This window comes from Molothrus aeneus, chromosome 1, assembly GCF_037042795.1.
Source record: "Molothrus aeneus isolate 106 chromosome 1, BPBGC_Maene_1.0, whole genome shotgun sequence".
Lineage (NCBI taxonomy): Eukaryota > Metazoa > Chordata > Aves > Passeriformes > Icteridae > Molothrus > Molothrus aeneus.
This window is the reverse complement of record NC_089646.1, coordinates 78,301,886-78,319,396: the sequence shown is the minus strand read 5'-3', so window position 1 is coordinate 78,319,396 and position 17,511 is coordinate 78,301,886. Positions and strand designations below refer to the sequence as shown.

Sequence of the window (17,511 nt, the reverse complement as noted above, 5' to 3'; positions counted from 1 at the left end):
CATTCAGAGCTCAATTCTGCCATGTGAACACTGGCTAAAATTCTTCCCCCTGATTTCTGCCACTGAAGACATATTGGTTAGGTCAGTTTACTAGTATGAGTGGAGCTCCCTGCAGAACAAAAGTGTTTCCCCACATGTTCCATACTTCTAAAAAATGAAAAAAATCCAAACACCACATTTTAAGTTCTGATCCTCACCAGTGCTACCACTTGTGAGCAGTGACAGAAAATTCAGGTGGACTCTTTCTCTGTGACTGAAATCACCAGTCAGTTTCTAAGTGCCTCAGACAGCAAATTCCTCAGCACAACCATTAATTGTTGCTTTAAGAGTTTCAAGAGCACCAACAGGCATGCGCAGCTTCTTTAAAGGCCAGAAGTAATTACCATTAGAACTACATCTCTGCAGCTGTGCAGTCTAAATCCTGTCCTCTCATCTTTGTATATGCACCAGCACCACAGCATGCACAGTCAGGTCATTTTACCTTATTTTTTCCAAGCTGCCATTCAGTGCTTGTGTTGTCATACAGACGAAGTAAGACGGCACATTTCTCATTTAAATCTTCAGGGAGAGTTAAGTTTCTCATCAGGACTTTATACCTGGCAACCAAAAAGTATTTATTGCTTCATTTGAGAGATTAACTTCTATTTCTGCCACATGATTATTTTTACTTTTATTCCTCAACATGGGAATATTGACTTACACTTGAAGTCCACGAGTCAGCATGTTTACCTTTTATAAAAGTCTTGAAAGGGCCTCCGGACTGGGAAACCAGCCCTCCGGATCCTGACCGTCTCCAACATCCCAGAATAGCGCAGCTGGTTAAGCACCACTGTCTGATCAAACTGGTCTGGCATCTGCAATGAGCAGGTTCAAAACAACAATTTTAATAGCAATGCTTAGAGATGTCAGGGGAAATAAAGAAGGGCAAATTGTATGAATCTGAAATGCACAAAGCCTAATAACTGGCTACACAATGTCTTCAAGGATATTAGCAGTCCTGAGCATATAAAAATATCTACAGAATGGAAATCATGGGGTAATTACAAAATACAATTTCCACAGACAGGACATTTACAGCCATTTAACTCATCAACTCTTTCCATTTCATGTGTATTTGTAGGCTATTGCTGTGCAGTCAGAAACAACAGAAAGAAGCACAGGCAGTTAACAGGTCAACAGCTATAAGCTTGATTATTTTGCATCTTCAGCAATTGAATTTAAAGTCCCTGTACAGGATTCCAAATGTTGAAGATACACAAATAGAAGCCATATGGATGTAATAAAAAACAAAACCAGAAGGACAGAAAATATTCAATTTTTAGTGTATTGACAATTATCTGCTATGGATAGGGAGGAAAGTTTGTCAGTGGTGCCTCAAATCTTAAATGAGCTGTATTTAAAAGAGTTTGTCTTTATTGCTATTCTGAACAGTAGAAATATTCTCTTGTGTAAATAGGTCCCCCCCTGCTCATCTGAAGTAAGTTTCCCTTAGTTTGCCTGCAGTTCTTTCAGTATTGTTTTCCATTCAGAAAACAGATAACCCAACAGCCACTCCATTCAGAAAAACAGATAACCCCACAGTTATGCAATCCTGTGAATACTGATCAGCATGGTTCTGCCATTGGGAGCCTCAGGAATGCCCTCAGCCCATCTGAGAACCCCCAAGTCACCTGTATTTTCACCATGGTTTGAGGTAACCCAGACAGAGCAATGCAAAGCTGCTCAAGACAGCAGTAATTGCTGCCTGGCAAAACAGGGGCAACCCCCACACGGAAACACCACCACACGTAAACACACCATTTAATTCATCAGCATGAATTATCATCATCCACTTTAACCCATCAGCTGACTCTCCTCTGCAGCCATTTGCAGAGCTGGAGCACAGTGTTCAGTATTTTGCAAGTTCAGGAGGTGGGATTTCACAGATACAGCCAACAGTTCACATAAAGATATGGAGTTCTTCAGCTGACAAGAGTGACAGCAAGATCAAGCCCTGGGAAACTGTCAGATGGACTCAAAAGCTCATTTTAAACATTTTCCAGTATAACATTTTCCATCATCAATGAAACAAAACACTGTGTGCTAGCAGTGACACCAGTGGGAGAAAACTTCTCTGTGAAAGATGCAAACAAATCCATCTCCCTCAACAACGTGTTTCATTTGGATTTTTGCCACAGTGAGTGAAATCTCTGTATTTCAGTGAACACTCAGCATGAATGCTTTCAGTGAAGGTATCGACATTGTCGTGGCTGGTGCTGCCAACAGGGATTCCTGGATGTGCCCACTGTATGGCATCCAAGTGGCAGGGAACCAGCCTGGTGAAGCTGCGCTTTGCATGCCCATGCCTGCCTCTTTCGGTGCAGGTGGCTGATGATGCCCAATGGGAAAGGCAGGGAATGGATACAGATGTACACACAGAAATCACAAGGAAAAGCTTTCACTTTTCACCTTGTGTAACTAACTCAAAGCTGATGCTTGCCACAAGCAGACACAGCTCTTTTTTTTTTTTTCTTTAACACTGAAACTACTTTTAGTCCTTTTACCCCACCCAAACTTGCTGGCACGAAAGGTGATGTTTTTCTCAAGACTTGCAAATACAACAGTATTTCGGTGTGCTGACGTGGGGAGGAAGATACATGGATGGGAGTGGGGATACACCACAGCCAGGCAAAATGCTGGTGACATGACAGATGTCTCTCTCACTAGGCAGCCTCTGCCTCTGCAAGGGAGCAGCTCCTGCTTCGAGAGACAGATGGCTGATGTATCACCTAGCCCTTTTATTGCCACCTCCAGGCACTTAACAAGCCAAAAGTCAGCACCACACCTGGCTTGAAAGCTCATGTAACTGTTTTAAAAAAAAAGACTTGAGTCACAGAGGAAGAAGAAAAATTTTGGTAACATTTACCCTACAACTACAGAAGTTTGAAACAGCTCTGCCCGGTCACCAGAAGGTGGAAATGTCACACAGATATATAACTTCCAACACCTGCAGTTTTTAAAACAAGCATTAAACATTGCAAGAGATGTTAGCATGCTGTCAACACAAGGCAACATGGAGACCACTGCAACTTGAATCAACCACTTTAAATGCCTACTCCATCACTTTACATTACTCACTATTTTTAATTACTCACAGACACATGAGACATTAAATTGAAGGGTCAAATCCTCCTGGCATATCATTGGAATTACATCTGCAACAAGTATGGCTGCTTTGGGAAAACAGAGGGTTGATGATAAGAGATGTGCTGGACTTATCTCTTATGCTTTTCAATATGAAATACTAAAAGATTCTCACCCCGCCCCTCCAATAGCCGGGATAACCTCAAGCACACCTTCTAGCAGGACTCCTCACAATTAAAGAAATCAATTGCATGTGCCTTTATTGAACTAGAGTGCAAAACTGCACATATCCCACTACTGAACTGCAGACACTTCTCAGAGTGACAACCATCTCCACTTGAACATTGCTTGGTGCAGCAATGAGTTAAACCTGCAATAGTATCAAATCTCCATGCAAAAGGTTACCTGTGCAGCTGATGATCACCTTTCCCTCTTTCCTGGTGCTCCTTCAGACCTCCCATGGTAAGCAAGCTAACTTTCCAATTGACACCAAAGTAATACAGGACAGGACCTAGCTCTGGGGTCTGCTGAATTTCTACCAGTACTGCTGTTAAAGCTTGACTTGGTTCACAAATGAACACTTGGGAAGCAATTGTATTCTCTAGGAAAACTTCAGATAGACAGCAGAACCACAACTGATATTAAAACAGTACAGCTTCCACAGTAAAAATTTGAAGTCATTCCTAAAACTAAGATTCCTGCAAAGTAAGATCAAATTTACAAAAGAGAAGGCAACAGAAAAGAAAGTCAACAGATAGCTTTCAAAATTTTCTCTAAGATACAATCAACTAAATTTTCAATAGAAAATTTATCCACTTTTATCATGGAATGGCAGTGCTGAACCACTCCAGCACACAAAATCACTGAATAACAGCTACAATCACATCAGTCAAGCCATGTTAAGCCACTGAGCAATATCAATGTGAAATTAATAACTACAAGCCACCTCTGTTCCACATGATAAGGGTGCTTTTTTATTGTGTTGCAGACACAACTTGTAATTCATTATTTCCTGGATCCAAAAGTCTCCACTGCATTCGCACCAGACAGCACCAAAGCCAAGACTTGAGCATGACCTGGAGTCTCAACTGGCGAGACTTTGGTTCCTTAAGCTGCTAAATGCTTGATCTGATCTACAGTGAGTCTCCAAAAGGGCAGAGCTTCTGCCTGAAATCACAATTAGAAGCAGCCATTAGGACAGACATTTAACACCCATGCATAATTTTAATAATAAAATAGTTTTTCAGATTACAGCTTGACTGAGCTTTAAGAAATAACTTTTCTTTTTCTTCCCCTTTCTTTGGATAGTACCTTTAGTGAAGAGCCCAAGGTCTGAATAACACAGAGAACACAACACTTTTTCATTCTGTGCATCATTTGCACAGAAATCAATCATCTGCTGAAACACAGAGCATACCTGACTTCACCCTGTGTAAATCCTTCTTCCTCCCTGAACTCCTGGCTGCCTCACCAGAGAACAGGCACAAAAATGACAAATTACAGCACCCTCACAGGCTTTAGGCAGGCAGGAGGGAGTTCACAGTGAGATTGGCAAGAGGGATAGGGGTGAGAGGAGAGAAGGAAAAAATCCCACCCCCTTGTTTCTGGATTTCCCTGTAAGAACTTGAGCAGAACTATGTCAGCTTTGCTACTTAAAATTAAAGTACTTTGCTACTTTGCCTTAAAATTGTTGATTTCTCTTGCTTAGAAAAGTCTTTCATGGAAGATACATGCAGAGAAAGAAAAGATGGAACAGATGTAAAAAAGTAATTTTTAAAGATTAAACACTAGTAACTTTTTTCAATATCTTAGTTTCTTTAAATCTCCTTTTTTACTCCTAAAATGAAATCCTGGCAGTTTTACTCTGGAGAAAACCACCAGAAATTAAGAAGAGGCCAGTCTTTATCTGCTTTATAGGAGGTTTGGAGCTAGTTTTCACATACAAATGTGTATATTTTGTCAGAAATAGCAAGACTTACTAAGCAAGATGTTTTTGAAACGGTCCCCAGGGTCTTCTGATTTCAGTCAACAGCTCCATGAGTCAAAAAAAAAGCGCCAGGCTTTCCTCACAGACAAGTTTGAAAAACATGACTAATTTAATTTCTAATATTTATAATCTAGCTGAACTAATATGAAGAATTCTGCATGCCCATTGCTTGCCTTTTTTAACCAAATTATGCTCAGTGATTCTCATCCAAATGTACTGCTTGGCAGCCTTTCCTGGTGTCAAGGATTCTTGCCAGTAACCTGAAAGAAGTGAAAGGGAAATGCCCTTGCCCGCAATAGGGAAATGCTCTATGACACCAGAGCAGGCAGGGATAAGGCCTGTCAAACCTGGAGACTGCAGCTGCACAGCTGTGTGCATGTCATCCCCCTACCTCCAACAAACCATTTCACCCCCTGCTTTTTGAGCCATCATTTCTTTAGTCATTTGCACCATCAGCTTTGGTGATAACAGCTCATTCAACAGATTTTCAACCTCAGAATTATGTGCTTCCAGCACATAAAGCAAGGAGCATTAAAACCTGTGCATATCCTGCCAGAGGAGGATCAAGCCCCACTCACCTAAAAGCCTATTTCAAAGGAAGAAACCCTCTACATTTTTCTCTAGCATGTAGCCAGCATGGAAAAACTGGAGCAGGTTTGGGTTGAAACACACACAACTTTGATGCCTGCTTTGTTTTGGAAGGCATTCCCTTCCTGTCCCAGAGTACTGGTGTCCAGATAAACACCATAAAAATACAGGACAATAAAAACAAAGAACTTGCCACAGCTATTATTTATTTGAGATTTCTATTGTATGGCACTGGCAAGTCAAGGAATATTTCAATAAACCTGAAACAACAGTAAGTGTTTCACATGTCTTCTGGCCTTTTTCTGTACACCCACCCCAAAAATCCATGAATAGCCTTTAAAAATTATTAACACTGCTGGTGGTAACTTGCTAGAAAAAGAACATGGGTATATTGCAACAATCCTGGTGCCTCAAAAAAGTTCCACTGGAAACTCTATGCCAGATTTCACTGCAAGCTCAGTAATGACATGCCGGCTCTTTTTACAGTCTCTGCAGGTCTGAACCTGAAAGCACTGCATTTACCAGCAGCAATCATTTACACCATTAGCTGATCACTTCAGCTCCTACTACTGCATCTGACCTGCATCACTCATCTTGCAGCCCTGAGTATTTCAGATAAGAGACAGACTGCAAAATTAGCCACTCTCATGCCACAGGTTAGAGTTTCCTGTGCTAAAAATAGTACTGCATAGAAGGAACACTGTAATTTTAGAGGTCTTCTACTCTACCAAAACAGTCAAAGCAGGAGCCTCAATAAATGAATGTGAAAATGCTTTTGTATTTATATTCAGCCTGTCACCCAGCTTACTTTACAATCAAGGGCATCCCAAGGACATTTTTAAGACTGCAGCCCATTTAAGAGCAGTGAGGCAGTACATTGCTACACTGACTACTTGCACTAGTGTTTAAAAATCTCAGCTTGTCAAGACACTGTTGAATTAGATCCATCCACAAAGATGCTGTGGTCATTTTTCAGGTCCTGCTTGACCATATTCAGCAAAGAGAAGAGCTGGAAGTAGCTTCTTTGTTGGGGAAAACATGGTCAAATGATTCTGACTGGCTTGCTGAGATTTCAATGCTTTCATCAACAACAATAAAATCACAATTGCAGGGCTATTTAATATACCTTTTATTAGTTATTGTCCCTGTACTCTTGCATTTCAATCTTCCTGTTTGGTTTGTATGGACTAAAAGCTGTCCCTGAGTAAATACACTCAGCCTCTTTGTGAACCTTCCTTTTTAAAGGTATCCATAAATTCTTCTGAAGGAAGTCAGGATTTGCTACCTCTCTCATATGGGCCCAGAGGAATGCTAGCTACTCAGAATGACTTATTTCTTACACACTGGTTACAATTTCATGGAATAGAAATGGATTGTTAAAGGCACAGGCTTAAATGCTGGAGATACCAAAGTTTTCTAAGGGCATATTTAGAGCTCCGTAAGTGATTGCCTAAACTTTCAGCTGAAGTGAACCCTTGTTGTTTGAATACATTATTCAGAGCCTCCATTGAAATTCACAGCAAGTCCCATGGGCTGTTTGTCCCAGAACTACAGGACCATCCATGTGAGACAGGCAATTAAAAGCATTTGGGAAACAGGGATTTAAAGTTTGAAGCCTTGCTGGCAGGGTCTCAGCACACTGACAGAAGGTGTGACTCACAGCACAGACCCCAGCTGGAACTTTTCATGGACCCTCCTTTCCACCTGTGTGTAATCTGCTGCCATTTCATCTGAGGTCGTCCTTACTAAAGCCTCCAGTCCCTGCAGACTAAACCCCAATCTGGCCTCATTCTCCCCACATTGTGAGTAAGCAGCAGGCTTCTGAAGAAAATCAATCAGGCTGCCTGAGCCACAGCCCTACCATGAAGAAACATGCTGTGAGGAACTAATTGCAGGGACAGCTATCCTTCCTTACCACCCCCATGTCAAGACAACCAACACCAACATCTCCATTGTTCTTTATGGGTTAAGAAGATTTGTGCACACACCACTCCACATCTGCTGAGGCTGCACACAGAGCAGCTGCAGGGAGAAACCCTGACCCTCCATGTCATCTAATAACTTACATAGACTGAGATCTTGCCCTTCTTTTTCTTTTGGGTTTTTTTTTGGTTTTAATTTTTCCACTGTAATGTCACTCCTCCATGACAGACCTTTTATCAATAGCTTACAAGATTTTTTTTGTTATTTGACAATTTACTGGCAGGCTGGGCATATAAATGCATTACTAAATGCTTAAAAACATGTTTTACCATGGTCCCACTAACATGATTACTTCAGACAGTGGTGCTTGGTATCAAGCATTTATTCCCAAAAGATCCAAAGTTTGATCAGGGAATAGGAAACTAAGATGGAAATACTTGAGAGAACATGTTTAATTTCCTCTTGCACAGCCAAAGCCTGACACGGCTGTAAAATCTTGTAGCAATCTGTGTAAGAACCTAATCCTGTGTGTTTCTAGTACCTGGTGCACTGTTACTACAAGTAATCTCACCCTTGAAAGCCTCCAAGAAGCCAGATCTCACTGATATGCTAACACAGGATCCCTTCAGCAGTACATCCTCAAATGGTATTGCAGATAACTTTGATCCATGTTATCACAATTTTCTTTGCTCTCCCTGGTGACACAAAACTGAGCAACCTCTTCTCAGACTACAGCTGCACACAAGGGAAGAGAGGATAGAGGGTTTTTGCCTCCTCTTCTTTAATGCAGGTTAAGTGAAAAGGACAAGGTAGAAGAACCTCACTTCCAGCTCATGAGTGGGGGGTACTAACATTGCATTCCACAGAGGGACAAGGGACATCAACTTGTAGAGCACAAGGAGAGCAGAAGAGGATTCTGAATCCAAATCTGAATTTATTCCCAGCTTCAGATTTGGGCACCCATCTGCTGCTTCTCTAGATCTCATCACATACTGTCTCTTTAGGATCCCATGCCCAAATGCCATTTACATCTTGATATTCTTCTATTTTGAGGCATTGCTTTAAAGAGAATACTTAAAATTCCCTGCTATCTCAGAAGTCAGTTCAGTGATTTGTGAGCAAAACTGTGCTGCTCAGCTGTGTGACACAACAATCATGAATCACACCTCTGCAAACGACAAGATTTAGAATAATAAAAATATTGGTTGGCTTTAGTTGATTTAAATACGGAGTGTTCCTGCTTGTTGTAAAGCCCCAAGGGCCTGCAATTTCATAGCTAAAGAAACTAAAATAAAATTCAAGAAACATTAAAAAGTCAGCACTTGATCACGCCCCCTTTGCAATACTGAGGCCACCAGCAGTTTCTCCCAATGCATTTTGCCCCTGCATGCACTTCATTCTCTCCATATAAGATGCCTACAAAGCACAAGGCTGACGTAATGCTCAGACTTGCTGCTCCGTGCCTTCTCAAGCAAGGAAATGTTTCAGAGCCATTCCTCTGCCGAAAAAAAGCTGTGTGGTTTTATAAAATTTTCTCCTGAGTAGCCCTTTCTCCTCTCCTTCCTGTACCGAGCCCGTTGTTCGAAAGCCATAATGGGAAATCAGCCAGGCTTAAATCACAGCCAATATCTGATATGTGCAAATGAGGAACGACGTGAAATATTCAGCCGAGCAGCTTTGTGTTGCTAGGACACCCGAGGTCGGGCAGCACTGAAAGGGCAGATTATTCCCAGCCCAGCACAGGGCTCCATTCACAGCTGCCTCTGGGCTCTGCTAGCCGGCCCTCCTGGAGCATCCCTGCCTCCCAACTCCCTGAGCTGGCCCTTGCCACAGTGCCCAGCACACAAGCCCCTCTGCACCTAAAATGCCCCAGTGGGCTGCACATGGCTCTGGCTGAATGGGGTCATTTCCAAAGGCTCACTTCAGCCTGAGGGAGCCCAGGGTACCGGGGGGCTGCTCCAGAGCTGGGATCCAACAGACTTGCAGTGTGTGGTCTGGAGATCTCCTTTAAGTATCAGGAACCCTGTAACACTGCATTTAAGACCATTCTTAAGTCTAGAGAGGGGAAATTCAAGTTTACAGAGGTGATGGAGATTCCTGTGACCAGCACAGATGTCTACCTGTCTGACAGCAAGAATTGTGTGATGGTCCACATGAACGGCCCAGCTCAATCCCATGTAACTGGTGTGTTAATTACTACTGCATCTTATATCTCAGTACATCTCACAGTGTTAGTCTAATTTTGGCATTTTTCTTCCAATTTGATCCTCTGAGCTGCTGTTCTTGTATTCCTATAAATTTTTACATTATATACTCAGGACTTGCTTTGCAGATCTGCAGCTGACTAGACAAGAGTCAAGACTAGTGAAATGTGTGTATCTGTGTGTTTGCAGGGCAGGGCCAGAAAAAGAAGGCAGTTGTTAATTCTTGTGCACGTTAATTTCACAGAAAAAGGCAATAAATATGCTCTCCTTGGACAGCTTTGTTATAACACAACAGTCTTATCCCATCCTCCCACTGAGAGCTGGAGAGTCTCCTCCTTCAATTCTTTGATGTTTCTGAGAACTATGTCAAAATAAAAATAGGTATTTCTGATAATTCTGAAATTTTCAGTGTAAGTCAAACAAAAAGCCCCTTGACTGATTTCTTTGTATTTTATATAAACATAAGGTGGAAGAGCTGTGTGGATCACAGCTCTCCGTGCTGCCAGAGAGGCCACACACAGGTGAGTCAACATCACCTTGGGCCAGAACAGCAGGAAGCTCCTGTGTCTTCTGCATTAATACTAATTGCATTCAGTAGAAAGAAAAAACCCCACCACTGTCACATCATTGCAACAGTTTTGCACTGACAACCATTAATATGACTTTTTTGTTCCAATCCCTATGCAACTGTGAAGTAAGAGTTAACTACAGAGTAAATTCACTTTGTTTTATTAGCATGGTGTAGGGTTATCCAAAATGAATGGCAATAAACCTCCTTAATATCAATATGGTCATCAATATGGTAACTATAAACTGATTTAGCTACACATACATATCTAAGGAGCAAGAGAAAGAATTAATTATAATAAATGGTAACAGTACATCAGGATCTAACTAATTTAACATTTAACTGCCTTCTGAGTGACTTAATTGTGATGTTACTGTTCATCTCCTGCAAGCCTGCAGAATTCCAGCCATGGATGCTGGTGAACAGCCCTTTGTTTCAGTAAGGTTTAGTTCCATCTTCACTTAGTTATGTGAACCACACTTCTGGTTGACTCTATCCATTTTTAAGATGATTTTGTGGAGAAAACTCCTGCTCTTACTTATGGCCTTACAATCTGTTGTGTCATATTCAAATAAGATATTGCCTCTTCTTGTCCTAGAAGTAGATTTTTCTCTATCCCTCTTCCATACTTTCTGATCATGGTGAAAACAGACCCTTGAGACTCCATGAGTGGTTAAGAGCATTTTCACTGCTGCCTTATCAGCATTCTTTCTCTGGGACCTGGCCAGCTGCATGGAACACGACTGGAAGCAATGGATGTAACAAGTCTTGTCTTCTCTGTGCAGATGATTTGTGACTTTAGGCTGGGCATGCACTGCAAGGCAGCCGCACAAATGTCTCTCCCCTTCACAGCTGTGTGACAAGAGCTATTGTGGCCCTGTTACATGCTGGCCAAAGCAGCATCAAACCAGTAATAACTTAAGCAAAGCATTCACATGTGTGCTTAGAGCTCATTGAGGCCAATGAGATGTGCATGTCCTGGAAGAACCAGGCTGATTTGAGGTGTGCTGTGTTGTGCATGCCAGGGGTCATAGGGAAATGCAATTTTAGATGGCTGAACAGCCACTTCTTCCCTGAGAAATTCCTAGGCTGGCTAGTACATAACCCAACATAACCCTTAATGTTTGACTCAGAAGGGAGCACTTAAGATAAAATCAGCTTTCCTAAAAGCAATTTTGTTTGACATGTGAATTGTGTGCCTACATTAAAAACTTCCTTGATGCTAATTTAAGCGCTGCACCACTTCTAATAAAAATCATCATTTCTCCCTTTGAAATACTACTTTTAACTGATGAGGCTGGTCACTGTTTCTTTTTGGCTAAGTATGAAGTACACACAAATGGTGTGCTTGGCAAGCTGCAGATGGATACTCATCTTCATCATGCTGAATCTGGGCCAGCCATTCCTTTGAGAAAGCCAGTATCACAGATGATCTGGCATTTACCTGGCTTTCTGAAAGTGGATGTCTTCTCTCAACCCATCTACATTATCTGCTTCACTAAAAAAGGTTTGGAGACCCCTCCAAAGCATCTACTCACCACATACTTAGGAGATTCCTAGAGTGAATTTCAAAAATGCCATGATTGATTACATAATGTGAACAGTGGAGATAGAACATAGCACTATGAGTTTGGTGACAAACTTGCCTTCTCTACACTATGGGTGTATGCCACAATCCAAAGTGGCTGCCAAAACAAAAAACTTGCCACGTCCCAGGTAATTTACATGGTGCAATGGGCTTCTTGGCAACCAGCAACTTCACAGACCTGAAGTGTGTGCACTTGCCTGGTGCTTGAGACCAAGCAACAAAACAAATACTGCCCACAAAGCCTGAGGAACTGTGCTGCTATCACCTCCCCAGCAAAGCTCCTGCAAGCAGCACCAGCTGCCCAGCTCCCTGTTGCCTGAATAGGGAATACACATCAGGAATGTGGAGAGAAGACAAACCAATAAGAGCAACCTCAAAAACCTCATAATGTGTCAGCCAAAAACTTCCTGTAGGTTAGACTGACCACCCTTCCAGCTCTGATGATGTCCTCAAACACAGACTTTCCAGCTACTACATTCCACTTCATACAACTGAAACCACAATCTGACTGCTGTGGACTGTGATAGGAAATGGACCTGCCTTGCTATTGAGGTTTATAAACTGCCTAAACCCACCAGAAACGGTAAATTCCGAGTGTAAGACAACAAAGATAAAACACTTTGATGTTCTTTGAGTAAGCATCTTGTGATTAATGTTTCATCTGATGAGGTGGCACCAGATGTTCTGAAGTGTACTTAGTCCTTACAAATGGATCATAGTGAGATTCCCCCCACGAAGTCTTTTCTGCATCCTGTTAAGAATAAATTAAGAAAACTCACATATATGTATGCATGTAAACAGACAGATACAGTCAAAGAGAAAAAGGTTTAGTAACTGATGCAAGTTCAACTCTTAAACAACATTAACTTCTGCTCTTCACACAGATTTTGTGTTCTGAGGGTAGCTTTGACAAAGACCTATGAATAGCTGGGACAGCTCTCTAACTTTCAGTAATCTGTTTTTTATGTTATAACCACTGTTGTTAAGCTTTCATTTATGCTACAGGTTGTAAATACATTTTTTTGAAAAAGCCAACAAATGAGAAACAAAATAAATCTTATCTTTTCTGAAACTAAGAAGATTTAGCAGAAGAAATACTGAATACATATCATGAATGTGCATACAACAAAACCAGCTACATTTTGACCTATCACCACTGCTACCACTTGGGGTTTAAAAGGACATATTTTAACATCAGTGAGAGAAGAACAACCACAAGTTATGGCAACACTGTTTCCTGGTCCCATAGGCACTTTATCAGATCATGTACCCTCCATCTAGATTTGCAAGGCAAATCTAGGGCTGCACTTCTTGAGACCAGAATAAAACTCCCATAGACTTCAATGATGCAGGATCAAACCCATTCCCTTCATAACAGGTTCTCTCAAGCAATTTTATCCTAATTTTCTACCCTGTGGCTGAATTCTAGTGTTTGCAGAGACAAGCACTTTAAGTGGGAAAGCAAGGCACAAAGTGCAGATCCCAGAAGCAAAGGCAACCAGCACTATTTTAGCTGCTGTACTAGAGGGCTATTTCACTGGGGGCAGAAAGGAGAGTTGACACAGCAAAGAAGATCAATATATACCAACTGCTATGCTGTCCTTTCCATTACTACTGCAGTAAGTTTTTTTCCTCAGGCATACTCCATTTCCTGTATTTCTATGGCAAAAAATTACTGTTTCAAGTGTGCCCCATGAAAGCTTTGCCAGTAAAATTACATAATTAACTGAGACTTCTGGGTTCTGAAGATACCTTGCTTGACTCCCCCCCCCACCCCAAATACACTTGTCCCCAGCATTACTTTCTTATCATGCAATCAATGCAAAAAAATACATGCCTTATGCCTTAATAAATGGCAGGAATACTGTAATCCTTAACTTCACATAGCTGGTTTTACTGAATATACACTAAGGACTGATCAACAGAAAAGATCTTCCTCCAGAAAGCAGCCCATCACTACAACAGAGGTCTTCCCCCATCTGCACGCACAGCCCTACTTCTGTCGACTTTTTCCCAGCTCTGCAAACAATCATCCCTTTAACTTTCAAACAAAGTGTGATTTATTAAAGCAGACTGCTTGGCAGCAAAGCTCTCCTGGAGTTTGAAAATATGATTAGACCAGTAAATTCAGTGTTTTTCTCATAAACTTGATTCTGCATGCATTTACCCTCTTTAAAAGAAAATACAAGCTCAGAAACATTTCCAGTACAGCTTGCTCAGGCAAACTCCAGGTACTTTCTATACTTTTTCTACAAGTCCACTGCAGCTTCAAGTATGCAAGATTAAAATAAATTAAAAAACCTGCATGAATTAAACCCCTTACCTTTTTTAAGACGTTTCCCCCCTTCAGCGTTCGTCCATTGTGGAAAAACCGAACCTTTAGCAGGTTTTTTTTGCAGCTATGCACATACACACACACACACACACACACACACAGAGAACAGAGCTTTCTTCAGCTCTGGTATTTCAAGTCTTTCATGTGATATCTTTGGCTGTACTTGCTTAATTCATTCCTGCTGCTACTCAAAGGAAGTCAAGCCTAGCGAGGGCTGGCTCTACAGCAATCACTGAAGATATTCCTGACTAACAGGACACGAGGGCTAATCTCACCTTATAGGCAGCAAGAATGTAAATATATTTCACAGCCAACAAATTCCTAAACCTTAAGAGATAAAATGCACAATATGCCCTATGACGCAGCTTAGCAAGGAAGAGACTTGCGAACTTTAAGTTTTTGCTAAAGAACAATGCTCTGTACCCCAGCGATGCTTTTGGAGCTCTAGAGATGTCTATTTATCATGGACTGTGCATGTTCCCTCGGAGTAGTTACCATGAGAACACAGCAAACAGGATTTGAATGTAAATTGCCATTTAGAGATGGGGGGACTTTTTTTTTTGTGGTAGTTAAAGAAGAAAAGTTCCAGAGCTTGATGAAGTACACAGTTTTTCAACGCACACATTTGCATGACAATGTTTGCAATTCAAATGCTTGGTAGAGCGCACAAGAAGGAAGAAAAAAGCCAAGTTCTTTGCTGGTATTTATAAAAAGCAAATACTTCAGACTTGGGATCAGTAGCTGCAGTTCCACGATTACCTATCTATGCCACATAGCCACATTATGAAGGAATTCATAAGCCACAAAAAAAATCCATCAGGTGGCACAACATGCAAGAATTATTGTAGTGCCTGAAGTCAGCTGTAGGCAGTAAGATCCTCTGATGCTGGCAGATCATTTGCTGAAGCAGTCAAAATCTTTCTCACTTCTAGATATTACACTGAGCTACACAGCAAACGTTGCACATTAAAAATATCCCATCCCTGGGCATTTGATTTTTCCAGAGAATTGATACTTATGCCATCTGGGCTACCTCCCCCCCCCCTCCAAGTCCCTCCCGAAGCAGCAATTGCTCCCCATGTGTCCCTCCATCCTGCTTACATACTGCCACAGTTACTATCCAAGATCCAGAAATTGCTCCTACCACTTGTGGACAGTCCTACCAAATGGTACATGCTGCAAAACAAGTAAAACTCTTGTCTGCCTGCTCTGCCTGGAGCTGGGTGCAACCTTTACAGCACAGTGTCTGCTCCCTCACCTGCAGCATCCCATATCAGCTCTCTGTCCCTAGCCTTAAACAGCTCAATTTTAAACCCCTTAACCACGGTCACTGAAAGACAAATGCTAATACACTTAGCAAAGGAATGCCTTGTCAGCCCTGCTTAGCAAACAACAAACCTTGATGAAGAAGAAGAACATGCCTTGCCTGGGTGACTGTCCAGAGAGTGGAATGACCTACTTCAGCCCAGCAAGCGGGGATACTCGGGGATGGGGACAAAGGGACAACCCAGTGGCTCTCAGACAGCATTAACAAGAGGCTGCACCACAGCAGTGATGGGAGTGATCTTTCAGAGAGGACACTGAAGTGAGGCATCGCTTACACATAGCACGAAACACCTTGCTCTTTCAGACAGGGATTCAGACTCACATGTTACATTACTGCCAGCACTCCGCAAGCAGGAGCGATTGCTTTCCTCACACACACTCTCCTTACCACTTTTACCTAAGGAATGAGTCCTCTAGTGCCTGACCTAATTACTCAAGTGATGTGTCACAAAATGATGCAGCTGGGACATACTCCACAAGCCTTGATTTGAAGCTATGTAATTCTGCAAAACCCAAGGCAACAAGATCCAGGTAGCTGAATTAAGTGGCGTTGGCCAGGCACGACACCACACCTTCCGACTGCGCCTTCCTGGTTATGAATAATAAAGCCTTATGAGCTAGTTAAAGGGTAAGGAGGATAAATAGTTAGCAATTGTTGACCTGTGAGATCAGGCCAACATGTTATGTTTTTGGGAAACAGTTGCTCTTCTCCCAAATTATGAGCCTGAGCAGCAGCTCCCTGAGTCTGACCCAAGCTGCCTAAGCAAGAGCAATCTGTGCTCACAGCCTGTGGCTCTGCTGCCTCCAGAAGCAATGACAGCAGTAATTGGCAGTCAGAAAGCTTTCTTAAACCAAGTATCTATTGAGAACAACTGAGATTAAAGACAGATTTTTTAAAAAGGCAATAAGGATCTCTAATATATGAGCTGCTTATACAGCTGTAAATGAATACTGCTAGACCTTAACTTTCTACAGACAGACCACACACACCCAGCAGCTCCACCTGGGCTACATTATCTATTTCCTCTACTTTCAAAGTATGACAGAGTAACTATTAATGTGCCCAGGCTATCTATTACCTTTTCCTTAAGGACAGCAAATCAAATTTACCCCATGATCTGCTAGCTCCCAGTACCAGACACCACTGCAGCTATGCTGCAGCAGAGCTACCTCAGGGCTGAGCAACTGATTAAGCCATAGAGACACCTCCATTTAGGGCCTAACACATTTTAGCTTTTAACTGCTGGGCTCAGCATCTTTAAAAACCCACAAAGGCATCTGCTCCCCTGTAAGGAGACCCAGAGTCTGCTGATTGTTACTGTATAAAGCAAATGCTTAGTGTACATCTCCATGGGCATAGAAGTCTGCAACTAGAACACCTTATTAAGGATAATTTTTTAAAATAAAGACTTCTGAAAGTAAAGTTACCCAGATGCTTAGCAATCTTCTGTTTCAGGTACAGTAGAATACCCCTGAAGTTCAGACTTTCTCTGCCTGAATCTTTCAAGGTTATATGTCAGTACCCTTCCCAATGCAGTACCATTAGACTTGCGCTCTTATCCATATTTCTGCAATGAAAAAAAAAAAAAATCTCCCTAGAAGGCAAACTCAGTAATTCATACAGTCATGTCTCAATACGACAATACTGCAATTCCAGCTTGACAACCAGCTCACCGACTGCTTGTACCTGCTCCACACCCTGCACACAATCACCCTTGCAGATGGGGTCAAGCTCTGCTATCACTGTTCCTTTGCACTGCATTCCTGAGCTGTACTTCTACCTGGTGTTTAGGCTGGTATCATGCTAAACTTACATTTGTAATGATTCAGAGCTATTTTAAGAACACAGCTTTAATTCAGGCGCCAAGC

General features: G+C 41.9%; 1 protein-coding gene across 1 annotated transcript in view; it reads right to left on the bottom strand.

Annotated features, from left to right (window-relative positions):
• The window catches only part of MYO10 (myosin X), a 162,979-nt gene that overhangs the window by 29,163 nt on the left and 116,305 nt on the right, over positions 1–17,511 (bottom strand). The window contains exons 20-21 of the mRNA XM_066559602.1: positions 730–854; positions 482–596 (exon numbers count right to left, since the gene is read on the bottom strand). Coding sequence (XP_066415699.1) covers positions 482–596; positions 730–854 — 240 coding nt within the window. The remainder of the gene's footprint in view (positions 1–481; positions 597–729; positions 855–17,511) is intronic.